The 24,481-nt window shown below is 40.3% G+C and overlaps 1 protein-coding gene across 1 annotated transcript in view; it reads right to left on the reverse strand.

Moving 5' to 3' along the window:
• The window catches only part of CWF19L2 (CWF19 like cell cycle control factor 2), a 76,401-nt gene extending 63,861 nt beyond the window's left edge, over positions 1-12,540 (reverse strand). The window contains exon 1 of the mRNA XM_067466551.1: positions 12,422-12,540. Coding sequence (XP_067322652.1) covers positions 12,422-12,505 — 84 coding nt within the window. The 5' untranslated portion in view covers positions 12,506-12,540. The remainder of the gene's footprint in view (positions 1-12,421) is intronic.
• Positions 12,541-24,481: the final 11,941 nt, after the last annotated feature.

Consider the following 24,481-nt stretch of genomic DNA (forward strand, 5'->3'; position numbering starts at 1 on the left):
ATAGGAGTTATCCAGGGCTCTAGGGTCTTCAGAAAAATATCCACCTTTCAGACCCAACCCTGTTCCAAGAACATTTAGTGAGACAAAGGAAGTATTCTCGGCTATTAATCCCAAACTTTAGAATCCCCCCTTAAGGATATTAATATTATTTCCACTTTGCTGTCCTTCTGCCAGCAAATGAAAACTTTTAGGTATTAACAACAATTGTCTTTTAGTGATGTGCTGTCTGTTGATTTTTGTCTTCTGCCTTTTAACAGCCTTTAAATGGTTTAAATTTTATAGACCGAAGCATTTATGTATTTTAATCTGACTTTTAATTTTAATGTAAGCAGCCTTGAATCCTAGTACTGTAAAAACAATGGGATGCACATGAATAAAATAATAACTGCATCATGTAATAGCCATTAAAAATCTACGTATTTCAAAACACAAAAGTTGTGCACCCCTGACTTACAGAATAGTGCTCCAAGTAATCTGTAGCGGTTTTTATATAAAGACTGATTTTTTTTCCCTAAAGATCTGCATAAAATTATTTGAGAAATCCAATCAAGATCAATTAGAAGAGTATTTGGAAGCAAACTGTAGAATACAGGCAGTCCCCAAGTTACAAACATGTGACTTCCAAACAACTCATACTTAAGAATGGGGGTGATACAACAGGAAGTGAGAGAAAACTACCCTTAGGAAGGGAAATTCACTCCTGAAAAGTTATCATGGGGAAAAGGTGTCTCCACTAAAGATTTATCACCAATCTTTGTTTCCATAATAAGCCAAATTTTTCAGAATCCATTATCACAGGGACAGAAAGTGAGGTGAAATTTTCTGAACAGGAGCACAGATAGCAAAACAAACACAACAAGGGTGTTCACCCTTCCTATGCTATCCAAAGCTTGGAGACTGCCTGTACCTCTATTCATGTAACTGTCCACAAAATCCTCCTTATTTATTTATTTTGAACATTTATATCCCTTCCTTCTAAACCCCAGAAGGGGGACTCAGGGCGGCTTACAACTGGCAATCATTAGATGCCTTTTCCCCTTTCTTATTATTCTTTTATACTGGCCATCTATTCTTCCCAGCACATTCTTAACACACACACTATCCTCATCATAAATACCGTATTAAACAGCATAATAGTCACACTTTTTCCTTCAAAAAGGGGAAAGACATGAGTATGTGACTGCCTTTTACAAGCATTCACATATGCACTCTCATAAATTTCTATTCTTTAAGTAACGGAAGAAAGAAACGGTTCTAAGCACTTCATGAACACATACATACACATGACATAAAAGTGCTAGGCTTTTTATAAAATCAAATACATTTCTCATATTACTTTAAAATGCAAACCACTTTGTAGGAAGTAAACCACATAAGTTTTGATGAGAACTTAGAAAAAAAATTAAGAATCTGAAATACTTTGCATTCTCTTTCTTGTGATGCAAATTTCTAACAATTCAAGCATATCTATCTTTGGAAACATGTTTTTAAAGGCTTCCTTATCAAGTTCTTACATGAAGATAGGGGCATAAAAGTGGAAAACACAGTTTCTTTCAAAACTACTCCTATATGAAATATCAGAGATAAGCACAATTTTCCAATACTTTAGCAGACAAATATAATATTCTATAAAATTCTTCACAAGAGTGTCAACATTTCTATGGGGAAAGAAAAATTTTCAAAAGTATAACTCAGCACTTTGAGAGACTTGATCTGGTTTCCATGGGTTCCACTTCTCTTTTTTCATATCAGAAGCGACTTGAGAAACTGCAAGTTGCTTTTAGTATGAGATAATTGGCTGTCTGCAAGGACGTTGCCCAGGGGATGCCTGGATATCATCCTATGCGAGACTTATGTCATGTCCCCACATGGGGAGCTGGAGCTGACAGAGGGAGCTTACCCCACGCTCTGGATTTGAATCAATGACCTTTCGGTCGAACAGTCCTGCCAGCACAAGGGTTTAACCCACTGAGCCACCCGGGGCTCCTTTTCCGTTACCCTTCTGAAAAGCACTGTTTTCACAAGCAGAAGAAAGCACTGAATTTCAAATCTTCCTCCCATTTCTGTCTGCAAACAAGAAGGAGACAACAGTACCCAGTGAGACCAGGAAGATTAATATGTATTTGAAAAGCATAGTGTCCCACCACATCATAAATAGCTTTTCAAAGTCCTCTCACCTTCAGAAAATGATGCATCATATAGGGATGGAAGCTGCTGTTAAACCAATCAAAAGCTAAATGCCTCCTTCGGCAAACACAGCTCAATGAGACTGTATTTGAATACTCTTATCTTCCAAGTTTAATGTTTACTTCACCTTTTTAATTAACATTATCAAGAAAAATTAAGTGCCAATATCAAACACACACTAAAGCCAAAGCAACTAACAAAGGATGGAAAGGAAAAATGCAACACCCAAGGCTGTCAATTGGAAACCTTTTAATTAGTTGACAGGAAAGAAGTTAATAAATACAACCCTGATGAATTAAGATACTTTTATTGCTTGTATCCTTAATGCTTGTAATTTGTTAATGCTTTAAGACTGCAAGCCTATGCTCATTACTTTGGAATTAAGTCTGTCTGAGCTCCAAAAAGATTACTATAAGTAAACAGATGAAAGATCAAACATAAATTAATTTTGTATTTTTCTACTCTATTTCCCATTTACAAGAAGGGTGATAAACAACATCCCAATAACTATTGCCCTATTAGCTTCTAAGATATTGATTTTAAGTTATATAGTAAACATCTGCTAAACAAATTAGTGCAGTGGTTCTCATCCTGTAGGTCCCCAGATGTTTTGGCCTTCAACTCCCAGAAATCCTAACAGCTGGTAAACTAGCTGGGATTTTTGGAAATTGTAGGCCAAAACACCTGAGGACCCACAGGTTAAGAGCCTCTGAATTTGAGGACTGGGAATTTACTAACCATATCATTTACCCTGCACAGGCTGGCTTAAGAAAAGGACAGAGCACAATCGACCAGTACTTGACCTTGTATTTCTTAGCCCAACAAGCAACTGCTGGACCTAGCAAACATCTATTTGTTTCCTTTGTCAATTTAGTAGCAGCTTTTGATTCAATTAATAGAAACCTGTTGTGGCATAAACCGAGTAACACCAATATGGATAAGTGCCTCTTGTTTTTAATCAAGGCACTATATTCTAACACTAGGGCTAGAATAAGTGTTGGTATTTCTAACTCATTGACGGACTCTATCCATATTTTAAAAAGTAGTAAAACAAGGGTACTTCTTAGCCCTAACATTCTTTAATCTATATGTGAATGATATCTAATACTTGCACTCTCGGGGCCAGAATTTTTTCCACCTGCTGTAGGACCCAAGAAAAATTCCATTCTATTATATACTGATGACATGGTGGTGATCTTACTCCCCCAAATTGGTTTGAGCAGGCTGCTCTCTAAGCTTGGCATATATTATTCTAAAGTAAAGCTGAATATTAACTATAACCAACAAAGGTAATGGTGTTTGGTAAGAGACACTCTCAACACAGATGGTTCATCAGGGGTCACCAAACTGAACAAAGTCGGGAATTTAAATACCTTGGAATCACTTTTACCAAAAAAATCTATCTTGGAAACTCCACGTAGAACACATTAGAACAGTGGCTTTGAAATCTACTGGAGCAATCCTCAGAATTTGCATTGCAGCAGGCCACCTAGTTGTCCCAGACCTGAAAATATTTCAGAGTGAAGTTATAGCCCAGATTCTGTATGGTGCTGCTGTCTAGGGATGAGATGATTCTCAGATAGTGAAATTGGAGGCCCTCCAGAATACATTTCTTAAGAAACTGTTGAGACTCCCACTGAGCACTTCTGCAGCCTTGGTCCGAGCAGAGGTTGGTCTCCCCTCCATTCAATCCCGTGTTCGTTTTACCATATTTAACTATTGGAGAAGTATAAAAGATTCTTTAGTTAGGATACTCCCCATGGGATGCTTTGAACAGATAGGTAAAGGTAAAACCTAAAATACAAGAAGCTCCTTGAATTCCACACTTCTCTGGCCAATAATCTCTCTATTCGGAACTGAAGAGAGAAGCTCCATGAATATATTTTTTTAATCACAGTGTTCACCAGGACAGGCAGGTTATTAATAATTCCAAATTTTCCAACTGGTTTAAATAGTACAAACTTGACCATGAAAGAGCCACCTGTTTGACCAGGCTTACATTTCCAAAACTTAGACAAGCCTTCACAGCTCTTCACTTTCAAAGCACGCCCACAAAAGTAACTGATGGCAGATACTCAGGCACCTGTATGACTCACTGTCTGTGGGGCATCTATCTCCTAGCTGACACAAACCCTGTGATTACTCACAAGGTATCTCCTTTTGCTCTAGCAGCGCATGCAAGCCTAACTTCTGAGATTGCAAGAGACTGTTCTGGGGATGCCTTTACTTGATCATGATGTGGCTGTTTCTATCCAAAGTGTTTCTTGTTTAAATTTTAATAATTCTGAATTATACTTGGTTTTTACCTATGGAAGTGCCAATTCATTCGGTATTTTATGTAGTATTTTAAGGGTGCATCTCGCCATCGCTTTATGTAGCATTTTAATGATTCTTATGATTATATGGCATTTTAATTGTGTATTTTGTATTGTACTGGATTTTATAATCTGGTTTTTATGTATTTATTTGTCTGTCCTATATGTGAAAGACCTATGGTATAAGCATTAAATAAACTATTCTACAGACTAAAGCAGGACCTAGAGATAATTGTAATGAAATGTCATTTCAGACAAAAAACTGGTTTTAATGTTTATTGACAAAGTGGTCAAAATCTGATAAAATAGGCATTTGCTCAATTCAACTTTCTAAGAAGTTTTTTTTTATGAAAATGAAATGCTAGTACTGCAACTGAAAGAGGCTGACAGCTCCAACAGATGCACCCCTGACATCCCCTCAGGCGCTGCAATTGTTTTGAAAAAATACTCTGCAATCTGCAATTCGCCTAAACTAGTCAGCATCTTGATGGCCTGTCAAAAACCAGTGATCAAAACACAACCAAGTCTTGTCATGCTCCTTGTCACACTTCTTTTATTCACTGAGTGCTCTCCATCTTGGAGCAGTGATTCTATCTAAATAGTCTTTCCTTAAGGCTATTAGGCCTTTCCCTAAGGCTATTAGCACTGCAGAAATTTATACAAAACACTTCACGTGTAGTAATGTTGAAGTCCAGCACAACAGAGTTTATCTGTCACATCCCACCACCCTTGGGCCATTCAGGAAACAACTGAAGAGTAATGCTCAGTCTGCAGGAACACACTGTTTGGGCATATGGGAAGATGAAACAGAAGATAAGATCACCACCTCCTAATTCCATTGATGGGAGTAGTTTCCCTAGTTAACTCTGTTGAATGTTAGCTACTATGTTTAGCAATCTCCCTCAATGTTTGACACAATACCATCTTGCATTTATTAAATGCAAAGGACGTTCATTACAAAATCTAACTATAGTTTTCCATATCTCCATAATATTAAATATTAAAAAGAAACGTTAGAGCATAATTTTGCATTTTCCTATTTGCTGAGGACAGCATATCAGCATATGATTTTCCCACTGATGTGTGTACCATACCTTATCCAAAGCCATGCTATCCTAGTGTTAGATTTCCCTATAGAAAAAAAATGGGAAAATGTAGCCCAAGGGAAGCAAGCAGTCCATCCAAGCCCCTTCTGACTTCCCCCAAAAAGACTTTCACCACCTCACTCCAATTATAACTGATAACATCTTACTTTTCTCCTATGGTTTTCAACATCTAAAACAGGCCCAGGCAAACAAAGATAAGGTTTTCCCCTGACATTAAGTCCAGTTGCGTCCAACTCTGGGGGTTGATGCTCATCTCAATTTCTAAGCCGAAGAGCCGGCGTTGTCCATAGACATCTCCAAGTTCATGTGGCCAGCATGAGTGCATGGAGAGCTGTTACCTTCCTGCCAGAGAGGTACCTATTGATCTACTCACATTTACATGTTTTCAAACTGCTAGGTTAGCAGAAGTTGGGCTAACAGCTTGGATTCGAACCTGCGACCTTTCGATCAGCAAGTTCAGCAGCTCAGCGGTTTAACCCACTGCACCACCGGGGGCTCCATAGACGAACAAAAGAGAACACTAAAAGCAAAATGCTCAGAGATAAGTAAGTTCTCATGGTGCAATATATGATTCTGGGCAATATTACGGATGTCAAAGCAGAGCCTTCCAAGGATTTGGAGAAATGGTATAAATGACAACTGAAACTTTGGAATTTGTCCACACTGCCCATAGGTTCAGGGACAACATGCCTTTGGTTATCAATTGCAACCCAACACAAACATACAGATGTTTACATTCTGCTTCACATCAGCATCTACTATACCACATAGGCCTTTGGTCCAACCAGAATGATTCTTTTTTTAATACAGTGTCACAATAAATTCCAGTCCTATGTACAATTGTGAGTATGTCCTATTGAACATATGGGGATTTTCCTCTCTGATGTCATTGCAAGAAATGGACAACAATGCTTAGGATAGCTATCAAACTTTTACAATAGAATCATGATATAAAACTTGCAAATAGGATTATTCTGAGGTTAATGAAACCCCACAATTAGAATTATGCATGGGTCATTTTTGCGGTATAGATTTTACTGCATATACCTATGACTCTAGAGATTGGAATATGGTTCTAAAGACGATGGTTGAAATCCCCACTTGACCATGGAAACGCACTGAGCAACCTTGGGCATATTATAAACCAGGGGTCCTCAAACTAAGGCCCGGGGGCCGGATGCGGCCCCCCAAGGTCATTTACCCAGCCCTCACTCAGGGTCAACCTAAGTCTGAAATGACTTGAAAGCACACATCAACAACAATCCTATCTCATGAGCCAAAAGCAGGCCCACACTTCCCATTGAAATACTAATAAGTTTATATATTTTTTTAAATTGTTCATTTAATTATTGTATTGTTTTAAAATGGTTTTTGCACTACAAATAAGATATGTACAGTGTGCATAGGTATTAATTCATGTGTTATTCAAATTATAATCCGGCCCTCCAACATTTTGAGGGACTGTGACCTGGCCCTCTGTTTAAAAAGTTTGAGGACCCCTGTTATAAACTCTCAGCCTCAGGAATGCAAAAGTAAAGCCTCTATGAACAAATGTTACCAAGAAAACCCCATGTTACATCAGAAACAACAACATCAAGCAAATACTATGAGGCCATAATTAAGAAGCTGCTAAATTGCAATGAGCAGAAATGCACACGCAGACACCAAAAGCAATCATGGAAAATATGACCTGAGTCAAGGAATATACGGTCAGTTTATTAAAAAATATAGGGCTAAGAAGAGTTCAGAAAAGAAAACTTAAAATCCCTTTGAAAATAGAAAGTGGATTTATCTACAAGTGGAGTTTTTGGATTTCAGATTTTGCATGTTTTTACATTTATGTACAAAATAACATATCCTGGAGATGGGACCAAGTCTAAAGGCATTCATTTATGGCTTATATGCACCTTATACACATAGCCTAATGTTAATTTTACACAACATTACTAATAACTTTGGATATGAAGTTTGTCAATGCTGAGCCATCAAGAAAACGAGTGTACCTATCCCAGTCACCCAGGTGTCCAGTTTTGTTCTACTGTAGGCCCCATCTACATGATGATAGATAAAGATACAAAGACATGGCAAGACAAGTGGATGAATAAATGATAAATATATAGAGGTAAGTCAGAGACATACATGTGTATATAGTTTGCCCTTGGTTTCCCTTCCATCCTTTAAGATTATTTTTAACACTGTTTATATTTAATCTTGTTTTAATGTTTGCACATTTGTGTATTTTAAATTAAGCCCCCCTCTCCTGTGGCACAGAGGGTTAAATCACTGAGATGCTGAATTTGCTGACTGAAAGGTTGGCAGTTCGAATCCGGGGAACGGGTGAGCTCCCACTGTTAACCCCAGCTTCTGCTAACCTGACTTTTCAAAAACATGCAAATGTGAGTGGATCAATAGGTACCACTTCTGAGGGAAGATAACAGTGCTCCATGCAGTAATGCCGGCCACATGACCTTGGAGGTGTCTATGGACAACACCAGCTCTTCAGCTTAGAAATTGAGATGAGCACCAACCTCCAGGGTCAGACACGAGAAGACTTAATGTCAAGGGAAGCCTTTACCTTTACTATATACTGTGAACTGCCCTGAGTCCCTTTACGAATTGAGAAGGACGGTATACAAATTCTGCAAATAAATAAATAAATATTTTAAATTGTATGCTAATGTTTTGATGTTAAGCCACTTTGAGTCTCCTTTGGGGTATAAAGCGGGGTATAAATAAATATTATAATAATAAATTAATTTTCTTTTATGTATGGTGATTTGGTTTTGTTTTGATTTGATTTAACCTTTTTTGGATTATAAGTGTGGCTAATACTATGCACATTATTTACTCTTGTAAGCCGCCTCGAGTCCCCTTGGGATGAGGGAGCAGGATATAAATAAAGCTTTATTATTATTATTATTATTATTATTATTATTATTATTATTATTATTATTCTGACCATTTAAAAGCTTCAAACTGTAGTGACAAGACAAGAAACTCCCACAGAAGTGTATAAAATAAAAGCCCTTAACGCACATCATTGCTCTGTGGTTTATTTAATCACAATCTGGGCCTCAAAAAAGTGGTTCTAGAATTTCCTAGGTAATCATCTATATAGCAAAACCACTTTCTTCACCGCTGGCCTGAGTGGTGATAGTATGATAGCTGGGTCCGGGAGCTCCGAGCATTACGGACCCAGATGCTGCAAAGGGGGCTGTGAATAAGGGAAGAGAGGGGGTGGAGTGAGAGTGGGGAGAGAGAAGGAAGGATAGAAAGGAGAGGACACTTAGGGAAAGGGTTAGGGCAAGGTTTAGGGTTTGGGTTAGGGTTGCAATTAGGAGTTATGGTTAGGGTACGGTTTAGGGTAAGGGGTTAGGCTTGGGCTTACTGTACAGTTCATGGTTAGGGTAAGGGTTAGGGCAGGGGTCCTCAAACTTTTTAAACAGAGGGCCAGGTCACAGTCCCGCAAACTGTTGGAGAGCCGGATTATAACTTGAAAAAAATATGAATGAATTCCTATACATACTGCGCATATCTTATTTGTAGTGCAAAAAAACACTTTAAAACAATACAATAATTAAAATGAAGAACAATTTTAACAAATATAAACTTGTTAGTATTTCAGTGGGAAGTGCGAGCCTGCTTTTGGCTGATGAGATAGGATTGTTGTTGTTGTGTGCTTTCAAGTCGTTTCAGACTTAGGGTGACCGTAAGCAAGGGCCAGATAAATGACCTTGGAGGGCCGTATCCAGTTCCTGGCTCTTAGTTTGAGGACTCCTGGGTTAGGGTTTCACCATTAAAGAACTCTTACATTCCTTCTATATTATCTGTCTCCTGCCTGACTTACATTAGTTAAGTCTCTCTTGCACAAACAGCACTCCTGAAGGAATGATGTGGCATCTCCGTAATGCTCAGAGCTTCCAGACCCAGCTATCATACTATTACCCATTAAGTCAGGGGTCCCCAAACTAAGGCCGGGGGGCCGAATACGGCCCTCCAATGTCATTTACCCGGCCCTCACTCAGGGTCAAACTAAGTCTGAAATGACTTGAAAGCACACAATAACAACAAAAACAGCAACAACAACCCTATATCATCAGCCAAAAGCAGGCCCACAGTTTCCATTGAAATATTAATATGCTTATATTTGTTAAAATTGTTCTTTATTTTAATTATTGTATTGTTTTTAAGTGTTTTTGTTCTACAAATAAGACATGTACAGTGTGCATAGGAATTCATTCATGTTGTTGTTTTTGTTTTCAAATTATAATCCGTCCCTCCAACAGTTTGAGGGACTGTGACCTGGTCCTCTGTTTAAAAAGTTTGAGGACCCCTGCATTAAGTAGTCAGTGTAGATCAGGCATGGGCCAACTTAGGCCCTCCAAGTGTTTGGACTTCAGCTCCCACAATTCCTATGAGACTCAGACCCTTTCCTTAAGCAGCTGAAAAGGAAAAGACCTGAGGCTGTTAGGAATTGTGGGAGTTGAAGTCCAAAACACCTGGAGGGCCCAAGTTGGCCCATGCCTGGTGGAGATGGTCCCTTTCTGGAATTCTGAGTAAGGGGTGCTAAAGCTGTATTTCAACTACTTCACAACAACCTTAGTATTTGTAGTTTACGAGCAGCTACTGAACTGTTGAAGGCTTTCATGGCCGGAATCACTGGGTTGTTGTAGGTTTTTCGAGCTATATGGCCATGGTCTAGAGCAGGGGTCCTCAAACTTTTAAAACAGAGGGCCAGGTCACAGTCCCTCAAACTGTTGGAGGGCAGGATTATAATTTGAAAAAAAAATGAATGAATTCCTATGCATACTGAACATCTCGTTTGTAGTGTAAAAAAACACTTAAAACAATACAATAATTAAAATGAAGAACAACTTTAACAAATATAAACTTATTAGTATTTCAATGGGCAGTGTGTACCTGCTTTTGCCTGATGAGATAGGATTGTTGTTGTTTTTGTGTGCTTTCAATTCGATCCAGACTTAGGTTGACCCTGAGCGAGGGCCGGGTAAATGGCCTTGGAGGGCCGCATCTGGCCCCCGAGTCTTAGTTTGAGGACCCCTGGGTTAGGGTTTCACCATTAAAGAACTCTTGCATTTCTTCTATATTATCTGTCTCCTGCCTGGCTTACATTAGCCAAGTCTCTCTTGCGCAAACAAAGCTCCTGAAGGAACAATGCAGCATCTCTGTAATGCTCAGAGCTTCCAGATCCAGCTATCATTCTATTACCCATTAAGTAGTCAGTGTAGATCAGCCATGGGCCAACTTGGGCCCTCCGGGTGTTTTGAACTTCAACTCCCACAATTCCTAACAGCCTTGGGCCCTTTCCTTAAGCGGCTGAGGGGGGAAAGGAAGGGGCCTGAGGCTGTTGAATTGTGGGAGTTGAAGTTCAAAACACCTGGAGGGCCCAAGTTGGCCCATGCCTGGTGTAGATGGTCCCTTTCTGGAATTCTGAGTAAGGGGTGCTAAAGCTGTATTTCAACTACTTCACAACAACCTTAGTATTTGTAGTTTACGAGCAGCTACTGAACTGTCGAAGGCTTTCATGGCCGGAATCACTGGGTTGTTGTAGGTTTTTCGAGCTATATGGCCATCCAGACCCAGCTATCATACTATTACCAATTAAGTAGTCAGTGTAGATCAGCCATGGGCCAACTTGGGCCCTCCGGGTGTTTTGAACTTCAACTCCCACAATTACTAACAGCCTCGGGCCCTTTCCTAAGACCCGTCGCAAACTAGCCTCCTGCGGGAGCAAACTGCACGAGCACGTCCATGACGTCATGAGACTCTGCCTCTCTCTCCACCCCTTTCTCCGCCTCTTTCTCCGTGCCAGTGTGGTTTTTCCTTTGCTAGGGCAGCATTGCCAGCGTTCTCTCATTGTTGAATTCTGTCAACGAGAGTACGCTGGCAATGCTGCCCTAGCAAAGGAAAAACCACTCTGGCACGGAGAAAGAGGTGGAGAAAGGGGCGGAGTCTCATGACGTCATGGACGTGCTGGCACAGTTTGCTCCCGCAGGAGGCTAGTTTGCGGCGGCTCTTAAGCAGCTGAGAGGGAAAAGGAAGGGGCCTGAGGCTGTTAGGAATTGTGGGAGTTGAAGTCCAAAACACCTGGAGGGCCCAAGCTGGCCCATGCCTGGTGTAGATGGTCCCTTTCTGGAATTCTGAGTAAGGGGTGCTAAAGCTGTATTTCAACTACTTCACAACAACCCTAGTATTTGTAGTTTACGAGCAGCTACTGAACTGTCGAAGGCTTTCATGGCCGGAATCACTGGGTTGTTGTAGGTTTTTCGGGCTATATGACCATGGTCTAGAGGCATTCTCTCCTGACGTTTCGCCTGCATCTATGGCAAGCATCCTCAGAGGTAGTGAGGTAGACCTCACTACCTCTGAGGATGCTTGCCATAGATGCAGGCGAAATGTCAGGAGAGAATGCCTCTAGACCATGGCCATATAGCCCGAAAAACCTACAACAACCCAGCTACTGAGCTGCCTTCCTTAATGAAGGGACTTCTTCCCAGACTACATTTCCCAGAATCCTCTGACAAATAAACAGGAACTGGAAGAAAACAAGAGGCAGGGCCGCTGTTCAGAGCAAAGCCCCTTCTTGGGGAATAGAGACTGGCCCTGACTGATCCTGGAGGCGGCGTTTCCTCACAGAGAGAGAGATGCAGAGGCCTAAAAAAGACGATGCCATCTGCATCCTACACTGGAGAAGAGGAAGAAGGCTCGCCTCTTCTAAAGCGAAGGAGAGGAGAGAAAATCCCCGCTTGAGAAGGAAGGGAAAGGGACCCAAAGCCAGGCCGGGCCTTTCACCTGCTCGAGCAGCGCCTTGCGGTGGCGGCGCCTCTCTTCCTTTTGCGCCGCCAAGCTCCGCTCGCTTACAAACCCGGACGCCATGTTTCTTAGGGGAAAAGGCGACGCTCTGCCGTAAAGCAACCCAGAGCCGGAAAGTAGCCGGCTGGCGCAAAGAGGCGTAAAAGAAAAAAGCTACCTAGCGCTAGAGTAGACCGACTTCTTGGAGCGCATGCGCACTTTGTGCTTAAGCGGCTGAAAGGAAAAAGGAAAGGGCCTGTGTTGGTTTCTACCAATTTTGAAGAAAGAAATTCCAAAACTAGCTAAAATGTATACCATTTGCTAGCTACCAGTATTTACAAAAAAAAACCTCCCAAGGTGCGAACCTGCGCCTTCAGGGGGAGTGTGACCCCGTCAATCCTATGCCCTGTTGTATTTTGTGCATTTCTGTTGGCCAATAAAGACACAGTTATTTTGTGGATTTGGGATTTTGATGCATGGCCATCCAACACAGTTACCCTGAATTTCTACCTATTTCCATTTCTCATCACATCTATTTAACCTCAGCAGACTGAAAGCCAAAACCAAGGTCACAACATCTGTTATAGAACTCCAATATGCTGATGACAACGTCATCTGTGCGCATTCAGAAGAAGACCTGCAAGTGGATGGCGAAGGTGGCCAACTTATAGAGATTTGTTAAATAAAAATACGAATGATATAAAACCTTACGAGGAGCTAAAACACACATTCTCTAATATTACATGGCTGCATTATATGCAGATTAAAAACTATGATAACCAAGATAAAAAGTTGGGCTTTAATTGGGAAGAAGGGGCCTGGGACAAGATTGGCCTGTCATTGAACATCGAAAAAACCAAAGTGCTCCTTCAGCAGTTACCAACTAATCCCTCTGCAATGCCAGAAATACAGCTTAATGTTGATCATTTCTGCTACCTTGGCAGCCACCTCTCTGTAAAAGTCAGCATTGACACTGAAATAGAACACTGCCTGAGCTCTGCAATGCAGTATTTTCCTGAACGAAGCAGAGAGAGTTTGAGAACCGGACACCTGTAGGGAGACCAAGGTACTTGTTTATAAAGCCACTGCCCTCCCAAGCCTGCTATATGCCTGCAAAACATGGACTTCCTACAGACGTCACACTCAATCCCTTGAACGATTCCATCAGCATTGCCTCTGAAAAATTCTGCACATGTCTTGGGAAGACAGGCAAAAAATGTCAGCCTGCTGGAAAAAGCAAAGACCACCAGCAATGCTCCTATACCATCAACTCTGCTGGACTGGCCGCTTTGTCCAAATGTCTGATCATCATCTCCCAAAGCAGTTACTAACTCAAAAACAGGAAACATAATGTTGGTGTACAGGAAAAGAGCTTTAAAGATGGGCTTAAAGCCAACCTTAAAAACTGTGGCATAGACATCGAGAACTAGGAAGCCCTGGCCCTTGAGCGCTCTAACTGGAGGTTAGCTATGACCAGCAATGCTGCAGAATTCGAAGAGGCACGGATGGAGGGCTAAAGAGAGAAACATGCCAAGAGGAATGCATGTCGAGCCAACCCTGACCGGGACCACCTTCCACCTGGAAACCGATGCCCTCACTCTGGGAGAACATGTGGATCAAATATAGGGCTCCACAGCCACCTACGGATCCAACACCAAGACACTACACTTAGAGGAACATCATCCTCGGGCAACGAGGGATTGCCTCGTTGCCCGAGGAAACAAGTATATCTAGTTGAGAATTGCCCGAAACAAGTATATCTAGTTGAGAATTGCCCGAAACAAGTATATCTAGTTGAGAATTGCATTTACACTGTGGCCAACTAAATACTTTGCAGAAGCCTCACAGGTTCAATACGTTCAATAGCATGGCCCTCTTGCTTTTATACATGCAATGAAAATGCAAGTGTATTTATTTGCTTCCAACATTAGAGGACAAGCAGGTTTTCTCCTGTTCCACTTTGGAGTCCAGGGGCCAAAAGAGAGATCTTGTTCCAACCTTTCCTATAAAGTTTAGCAGGAATGTTCTGGAAGCAGCAGGTTCTCATCTTTGAGAATGGTTTTTCCCCTTAACAGATTTTCATTCTGCCCTGCCCACCTGTCATCATAAACTCAGGCTGAGATTCTCACTGTTTCCGAACCAAGAGAACATTAATCCCCCTGAAGTATAAGCAAATATTACAGTGGGAGGTTGATGGCAGTAAACATTGTGAAGCATTCTCTATGTAAAAAAAAACAAAAAAACATTCACATTGGCATATTCAGCATTTCCTTTCCTTTTTTGTTGCTCCATTCCGTAATTCATCTTTAAACAATTTTCCTTGCAAAAACAAATTCATTATTTTCCCTTGCACAATGTGCATATATAAAATATATCTTCCTTGGCATCTCAGTTTACCCAGATAGAAGATGAGACTGGAAAAATTAGACTTCTCTTATTTCAAACTAATTATTTGTTTTGTGAAAAGGCAGTCATTTATATTCTGTGTCCTCTTAAAGGCTGACTTTCAAAATTATTTAAGCGAGATTTCCGTCTTGTCATTTTTCTATGGCAGTTGTCTTCTCTTCAAACATTTTCACATGCATCGCATTACAAATGTTTAATGTTGCCTATGTTAGATACTCTTTAGGAGTACCAGAGTGAAAACTGGAGAGGTTGTTGTCGAGCAATTTAAAATGGCTGTGGATAGAGAGAAAAGAAGCCAGTATTCCAGAATAAATCTCACCACGTTGAAGAGAAAGCCACCGAGGTTTTATTTCATTCCAGCTGGAAAAGATGATGATTACAGTAGCCTGCCAACAAAACTGACATACCCATTGGGCAGAAAGATACTATATATATAGCCTTCAGATTCAGAAGTTCCCATGCCCACCCCCACCCCCCGGAACTGGCTTTGTTATGATTGGCTGTGACATCAGCAAACCAGAAGGAGATCCAATTGTTATGAAATACTGAAAGGGTTTGGTGGGCATTGATTTGATTTGATTTTGGGAGTTGTAGTTCACCTACATCCAGAGAGCAATGTGGACTCAAACATTGATAGATCTGGACTAAACTTGGCACGAATACTCAATATGCCCAAATGTGAACACTGGTGGAGTTTGAGGAAAATAGACTTTGACATTTGGAAGTTGTAGTTGCTGGGATGTATAATTCACTTACAAACAAAGAGCATTGTGGACCCTACCAATGATAGAATTGGGCCAAACTTCCCATACAGATCCCCCATGATGAAGAGAAAATACTGATGGTCTTTGGTGACCCCTCTGACGCCCCCTCATGACATCCCCCCAGGGGTGCTGACCCTGAGAAAGGGTTTAGGGCTTTATAGTCTAAAGCCAGCACTTTGGACTACTTGTAGCTTTTTAACAGTCTTCAAGGACAACCCAAGTAGAGCGCACTGCAGTGGTCTATTCAAGATATATCAAGAGCATGGACTGCCGCTTTCAGTAGGGTATTGATTATAGGTATATCAGTAGAGTATTGATTATTGCCTGGTTGCATGACAAGCAACAGCTATTTAAAGTTCCTCTTCTATACAACCATGAAAGATACAGGAGCCCTCTCCAGTTTTTCCATCTGGCAATCTGACTTTTAAAAAATAATTTCTCCATAGACATCTGTACTGAACTGAATTTAACTTTGATGATAGAACAAGGCCCACCCGATCTATCCATACTCAAGAGACCCACAAAAGGTGTAACTTCAAACTCGGGACACATACATTGTTGTAGGATTGGGGATTTGGGGAAGAGGTCCTTAGAGGAATGGAGCCAGACTTATAACAGTGCAAAGGTTTCCCAAAAACAAGCTCCATTGATGGCGTTCTGAACACAATATTGATGGGAGCCGAGGAAATGAATTCTGTTTATTTTGTCTTGGAAGATAAAAATGTCACACAAAGTCTCCCAGAGATTCTCTCATAACCTTAGACCCAAAGAATGCAAGTTAGAAACAAAAGATGAAGGAAAAGGCAAAACACACTGTTCTAATGATCTGTTTTTTAAAAATCTTGTCTAAGTTTAGTTCCATGTTTACAAGAGGGTGACATTTTGCTCACCTTTGTTCCGTAATCCTTCCCACTGAGGGGGAAAATGGCTGTATTAATAAAAGACAATGGTCTTTTGATGACATTGCTCCCCATATATGAACTCCAACGGAGAAGTAGAGTGAGTTTGCAGAGTGAGTCACTCTTTCCCATTTAAGGGAGATTTTTCTTTAAACAATGTTCTGTAATAGGAACAGCAGCAGGAACCGTTGGCGATTTCCACTATGAACAATTGAACAGGCTCCCCACTGTCTCCCTCAATACCAGCAATGCCTTTTTTTTCACCGTGAAGTATATGAGACGAAGGGAGGGAAGTCAGTAATAGTAGGGGGAGATATTATTCATTATTGAGAGGTTGGCAAGTGTGGAGGCAATGCTCCAGCAATAAAAGGTAGAAAAAGCCTGCTGTTGTTGCAGTTTTGCTTAGGGAGAATAAGGCTAGTTTGCCTTCCAAATGTCTTGTACTTCAATACTCACCATCTCTCAGCCTGAAGTCTGGTTTAGGAAAATGACAGGGCAGGAGTGTAACTTACTTAGGTGATGCCTCGTAGCTCGAGGATGATTGTCTTCCAGATGTGGTGTCTTGGCGGTGGATCCGTAGGTAGCTGTGGAGCCCTATTCTTGATCTGCAAGTTCTCCTGCAGTGAGGACATCAGTTTGATCAGGTTTGGCTTGACGCGCCTTCCTCTTGGCACCTTTCTCTCTTTTGCCCTCTGTTCGTGCTTCTTCAAATTCCACAGCACTGCTGGTCACAGCTGACCTCTAGTTAGAGTGCTTAAGGGCCAGGGCTTCCCAGTTCTCAGTGTCTATGCCACAGTTTTTAAGTCTGGCTTTAAGCCTATCTTTAAATCTCTTTTCCTGTCCACCAACATTCTGTTTCCTGTTCTTGAGTTCTGAGTAGAGTAGCTGCTTTGTGAGACAGTGATCAGGCATTCAGACCATGTGGCCAGTCCAGCAGAGTTGATGGCAGAGGATCGTCACTTCAATGCTGGTGGTCTTTGCTTCTTCCAGCACACTGATATTTGTCTGCCTGTCTTCCCAAGAGATTTGCAGGATTTTTTGAAGAAGCATACAAGAGGCTTGTTCTCACATTGAACAGTTCCTCATATTGTGGTGATCCCCAACCATAATAGTATTTTCATTGCTACTTCATAACTGTAATTTTGCTACTCTTATGAATTGTAATGTAAATATCTGATATGCAGGATGTATTTTCATTCACTGGACCAAATTTAACATGAATACCCAATATGCCCAAATTTAAATACTGGGGGTAGGAGGGGTTGGTTTTGTCATTTTGGAGTAGTAGTTGCTAGGATTTATAGTTAACCTACAATCAAAGAGCATTCTGAACTCCACCAATGATGGAATTGAAGGAAACATGGCAGAACTCCCATGATCAACAGAAAATACTGGAAGGGTTTGGTGGGCATTGACCTTGAGTTTTGGAGTTGTAGTTCACCTACATCCAGAGAGCACTGTGGATTCAAACAATGATGGGTCTGGACCAAACGTGGCATGAATACTCAATATGCCCAAACATGAGCACTGATGGAGTTTGGGGAAAATAGACCTTGTCATTTGAGAGTTGTAGTTGCTGGGATTTATAGTTCACCTACAATCAAAGAGCATTCTGAATGCCACCAACTATAGAATTGGTCCTAACTTCCCACACAGAACCCCCATGTATTTTCTGTATTTTCTGATGGACTTTGGTGACCCCTCTGATACCCCCTCATGGGCTCCCAACTCCCAGGTTGAGAAACTCTGATCTAGGGGGTAAGACCTCATACATAATTGCCTTCATCACGACATTTGAAGAGATGGATTAAACATTTCACACTCCAGATGGTTTGAGACAGAGCCAATCATTAATAGGGAATGATGATAATAACTCTCTGTAAGGGCAATTGCAGCTTTGATAAGAACCCTCTGCACAGAATCAAATACTATGTAGTAAAAGAGTCTCCAAAATTAACATCTATTAGGAACATGATGAATAGACATATTTACCTATCAAATAGAATTCCCATTTCTTGACATGATTGTTCTTCTTCTCAATTCAAAGAGAAATAATTCTTTATGGTTGAGATTTGATCCATGCTTATCTCAGATTAGGAATTCAATGGGACTTCTTAACAGATATACCTATGTAAGATTTCATTGTAATGAAATATCTAACAAAGTAGTGCTCAATTCATTCCTTATAGTTGAGAATATGGAAAAATTATGATACTTCTTTTGCATTGTTTCCTGCAAATCAAAGCAGTACATGTTTATTCAGTTAAGGTTTTCTTTAATAAGCTCGGGACCATAAATAGTACTTGGAAACTTACTTAAACAGGATTAGAAGAGATAAGTGAATGCTACTTTCTGATTTCTATAAATGCAACATTAGTGTACCGACACAGCATGCAGCCTCATATGCTATTTCTATACACACAGGGATTATCTGAAATGCTAGCTCAAGGAGCATGAGGCGTGTATATTTCCTGTAAATGCTGGAATGGAGAATGTGTAGAAATATTCAGCTGAAGGTCAGGACCATGGAGAGCTCTCTGTAGAGCCGAATGTAAGATGAGGTTGGCAATTGGAGCTGACAGTGTTGTTTCAGCACTTGTTTCAGCACAGCAAACTTTATATAGTCTTGTAAACAGAAAAATCAGACCTAGGTAATACAGTCAGCCCTCCTATACATGGATCCACAAATTGAACCCTTCAAAGCTTGAAAATAATCCCCCTCTAAAACAAAATTCAAAAAGCAAGCCTCTATTTTGCCATTGTACATAAGGGACACTATTTTAATATGCCATTGGTCACCCATAGATCCTGGAACCAAACCTCAGTTGATACCAAGAGCCCACTGTATTTTCTGTTTTGTCATATCTGACTTATGAGCACTCTAAGGCCCATATACGTGTCCTTTGTTCAAGCTCTGTTTTGTGTATTTTAATATGTATTTTACAGAAATACATTTTAATATGTATCTTTTATAGAAATACATTTTAATATGTATCTTTTATAGAAATACATTTTAATATGTGTTTTCTGGCATTTTTACAATATTTATGTGTTTATGTAGTAAATAAATATGTGTTTTAATTATTCTGTAGCCTCCCTCGAGCCACAAGGAGAGGCAGATAAGAAATAAAATTGTTGTTGTTATCATGAGATAATTTGTTCCAGGGTCACATGCCCTTGCCTTCCTCTGGGGCTGAGAAAAGTGTGATTTGGCCAAGGTCACCCAGTAGGTTTCCATGGCCAAGTGGGGATTCAGACCCTGATCTATCACGTTCTTAATCCAACTCTCAACAACTCCATCGTGTTTGTGCAACCTTCTGTTAGACCACCCCCACATTCTGCTAGGATGTCTAAAGTGTCTGAAATGACACTAATTTTTGAGTTGTACAAACCTTTCATCAGGCACAATGGTATACAAATTAGGAAACAGAGGAAGAAACAAAAATCTGACCAAGTGGATTGCTTTTGCCTCATTGTGGCAGCAAGATGGGCACTGAAAGCGCTGTGACAAGACTAGGACACACAGTTAATGGGTTTTTTAAACTTCCTCTTATCTAGAGAACTGACTAATACTCTGAGAACTCATTGCCTTCAGTGCTCATGAAGGATGTGACTGAACGACTACTTTCTTGGTATGTAAAAGTGTTCTGACGCAAATATATGGACAGCAACAACATAGAAATGTTTCCTGTCACTAGGACAATATGGGTCATCAACCTATAGAGTTCTACGCATGCAACAAGCTCATTTTCCCCTTATGAAGGTCATAATGAAAGACCTTTATTGGCAGATCTTTATGATATAATACATTTAAATGTTCGTTTATGTACAGCTGTATTTATGAAGCTAGGTCTAGAAACTACGTATGAATGACCTGGCTGATTTAATCATCTTGGCAATAAAGAGTAATTATTGCTCTCATTAATGAAATAAGATTATTCTTAATGGGAAAAAAATGTATCTGTTCATCCATCAAATTATTTCAATGATAGACAATGATTTTTTTTTTTTTTTAGAGGAATGCTTATAAAACATTGCCATGGTTTGTAAACAAAGTAGATAGGAAGCGAGTCTCCTTGTGGAGAGAAAAAGCAGGGTACAAATAGACATCATCATAATCATTTCAAGGGGAAAAAAATAAAAGTTTCAGAAAGTAATTTTAAAAAGCATTCAAATTAAATTTAACCACAAATTGACCACCTTGAACATAACATGTCTCATCTGATTTCAGAAGCAAGTATATTCAAGTCACAGATCCTTTGCATTTACAAAACATTTGAGATAAAATGCTGGCATAACAGGTTTTGTTTATTTCTTTGTATAGATGACTCTGCTGTACTGATGTAATATGGAGATACTTGTGTAAACTGTATAGTATAATTTCCTCAAAAGATATTTATCACAGTTGTGTAAATTTTCTAAACATATTAATATAAGTTTCAGTACTGAGTGAGATGCTGGTTTCTTACCAATACAATGTGCTATGATTTGAGGGATGCTCTTTAGAAGAGATAATACGTATATTTTCCTTAAGGTCACGTAATGTCTATATCAAAAGAAATTGCTTGGATTATGTAAGTCCATGATAAGACATATAAGACAAAACTTTATGAGTATGTTGAACTACTGTTACAGGTTTAGTATCCATTGGCCAATATGCTTGAATCCACAGGTATTTTGGTGTTCAGATTTTGGAATACGTGTATTTATATACTCATACAACTAACACTTTCCAACAAAAGATTTCCCCAAGCAGGAAGCAGCCATTCAGTGGTAATCAAAGTGGCCAATTGCAACATTCACACTTGCCTCAAGCACACAAGAGTTCTTTGTCCCGCCCAGGACATTCCACAGATATATTAACCTAACTTGCCTAGTTTCCAACATACCTCACAACCTCTGAGGATGCCTGCCATAGATGTGGGCAAAACGTCAGGAGCAAATGCTTCTGGAACATGACTATACAGCCTGGAAAACTCACAGCAACCCATAAATAGATACCTTGAAGATGGGATCCAAATCTAAGCATTGTGTTTCATATGTACCAAATACATATAGCCTGAAGTAATAAACCCTATATGGTAGGGTTTTTTTTTTCAGGAAATGAAGAAAAGTATATTATTCATCCATTGCATATCTCACAATTTTCATCATACAGGATCCAAGGGAGCTTCTCCACTGCAAAGAAGTGCTTTGGCTTTGCTCATTAATTCAGAGCAGACAGAAAACAGTGAAAACTGTAGGAACTGTCAACACTGGTAAATATTTTGTCTCACCTATTCCTTGTATAGTGTCAAGCAGACATAAAATACCTCTTGCAATGAAAAAAACTGAAAAAAGAAAACGTAATGTGTACTTACAGTTAAAATGGTGTCATGCGGCATTAATTCCACAATGTCGATGAATCTCAAAAGCTAGGAATTTCAATTTTTTGTGCGTCTGTAGTGACTCGAGAAACTGGTGTGAGAGAATTGGCCATCTGCACAGACATTGCCCAGGGGACATCCAAATATTTTGATGTTTTACTATCCTTGTGGGAAGCTTCTCTCATGTCCCCGCACGGGGAGCTGGAGCTGACAGAGGGAGCTCAACCCACTCTCCCTGGATTTGAACCACTGACTTGTCGGTCAGCAGTCCTGCTGGCACGAGGGTTTAACCCATTGCTCCACCAAGGACTTCAGGAATTTCAATGATCTGCTATACACTGTCTTGTGTAGAAGTCTTCCTGTTACATGGTTTTAAAAAACATATTTTTGACATAAATATATTAATATCTTGTCTTAAAGAGTTTATTAATTATTCTAAAATAAAATATTCTATAAGTTTTAGAATGTTTCCCCCATGATTTTTTATTTCTCCCTTTTTTTCTAGGAAAGAGGGTTTTGGTTTTAAAAAATGCAAAAACGCTTTTCCCCCTTGGAATTTTCCAATGTTTTCCTAAGCCCTCACATCTATATATGTACTATTTATTGTTCCAATCAGTTATCTCTATCCAGGCATGTAGCCGGGGGGGGGGGGGGGGGGGCTCGGGGGGCTTCAGCCCCCCCCCCCCCGAAATTTTCATGGTGGTTCGCAAAAAGGCCTTACTGGTGCATTATTTAAACTGTTATGTTTATTCATATCATGATCTGATCACCATACTCAATATATCCCATATGCATGGGGGTATTGGGGTAACGATACAAAAGGTTTGCTAGGCTAGACCCTCTTTCACTCAGACTCAGCCCCCCCCCCGAAACTCAGCCCCCCCCCCGAAACCCCCCCTGAAAAAAAATTCAGTCCCCCCCGAAATGAAATCCTGGCTACGGGCCTGTCTCTATCTTCCTTCATGATGCTCTACTCAGTCCCTGTGTCTTTTTCACTCCATCTCGTATGGGACTCTGTATTCGGGTTTTGTTTTTGTATTTTTTCCAACTTTGAAGATTAGTCCAATATGCAATTTTTCCTCCTTGTGAATAGATGAAACTCATGCCCAAACACCAAAAATAGTGGAAGTCAAAATATTTAAATAAAAAATTGCACCTGGTGATTCCTGAATAACTTCTGTAAAAAACAAAGCAATTAATTTTTTAATGTCAGGAAAATGCCATTTAATGAGGCCCACCACCCAGAGATATACAGTTTAATTGCTGTTGCTTCCTACTGATTTATTTGACATCATTCACAGGTTTGGCCGTATTCAACCCAGTTTTCAGATCGATGCCAGGTTGTGCATCTAGGTGTGTAAATATTTTCAAAATTGGTGCAACTTCACAGCCTTGGGCTGGGGGTTTTGTAGATATTTCCGACTGTCTGCTTTGAACCCATTTGCGCAGTCTCATGTTTTCCTGCTGCCATGCAGAGTGATGGCTCTGCTTCTGTGCTATATTTAATATCCACCATGGTCATTTATTTTAATTGCTCCCTTCTCAGTTCCCATTCCACTGGGCTGACTCCATTTAATTGGCTGCCATTTGTTTCTGCTTCCCACTGTCATGCTCATTTATCTGGCACCATTAAACCACTGCTGTTACCGCATTAACCCAGTTCTCTCATTGTGTGGCCTGGCCAGGCCTTCAAGCTCTTCGGCTGGTTAGTGAGTCACCTCATTACATGCAGCTCTGTTTTTGACCTTCACCAAAGACATCTTCTTAACCCTTCTCCTCCTCCAGATTGTGCATATCTTCAACTTCATTGCCAACTTTTCTGTTCATATATCAACACACACAGATAATATAGATATGTCATGAATGACTTTTCAATAACTTTGAAGCATAGGTTCTTTTTATTGCAATTTCCAGTGTGAGAGGGTATATCAGATTACAGAAAAACATTTAGACAAAGAATGTCCAATTCTGGGCACCACAATTCAATAGAGATATTGACAAGCTGGAATGTGTCTAGAGGAGGGCGACTAAAATGATCAAGGGTCTGGAGAACAAGCCCTATGAGGAGTGGCTTAAGGAGCTGGGCATGTTTAGCCTGAAGAAGAGAAGGCTGAGAGGAGATATGATAGTGGAGTGGATTAGAGCATTTATAGTGGAGTGGATTAGAGCATTTAAGTAGACATAGGCAAACATTCAACCCCTTACAATCACATGCAATGAGATACACAAACACAGACAAGGCAAAAAGCTTCTCTTTTCATTTCCAGCTTCTGGGGTCAGTGCTCGTCTCTGGCTCTGGGGAGGTGTTTTTCTCAATTTTCAAGCTGCGGAGCCTGCATTGTCACCTCCTGGTCATGTGGCTGGCAAGATCACTTGGAGTATCTCTTTGCCTATTCCCGCCGAAGCGGAACCTATTTATCTACTTATATTTGCATGTTTTCAAACTGCTAAGTTGGCAAGAGCCAGGGCTAACAGCGGGATTCAGCAGCACATTCAGCAGCACAAAGGTTTAACCTATTTCACCATCATGGCTCCTTTTAATCCTTTTAGATCTTTGGAACTAATGTTATTTGTTCTACTAATTTTTTTGTACTAGTTATATTCAGTTCTAGATTTAAAAAACCC

Source organism: Anolis sagrei, chromosome 3 (genome assembly GCF_037176765.1).
Source record: "Anolis sagrei isolate rAnoSag1 chromosome 3, rAnoSag1.mat, whole genome shotgun sequence".
NCBI lineage: Eukaryota > Metazoa > Chordata > Lepidosauria > Squamata > Dactyloidae > Anolis > Anolis sagrei.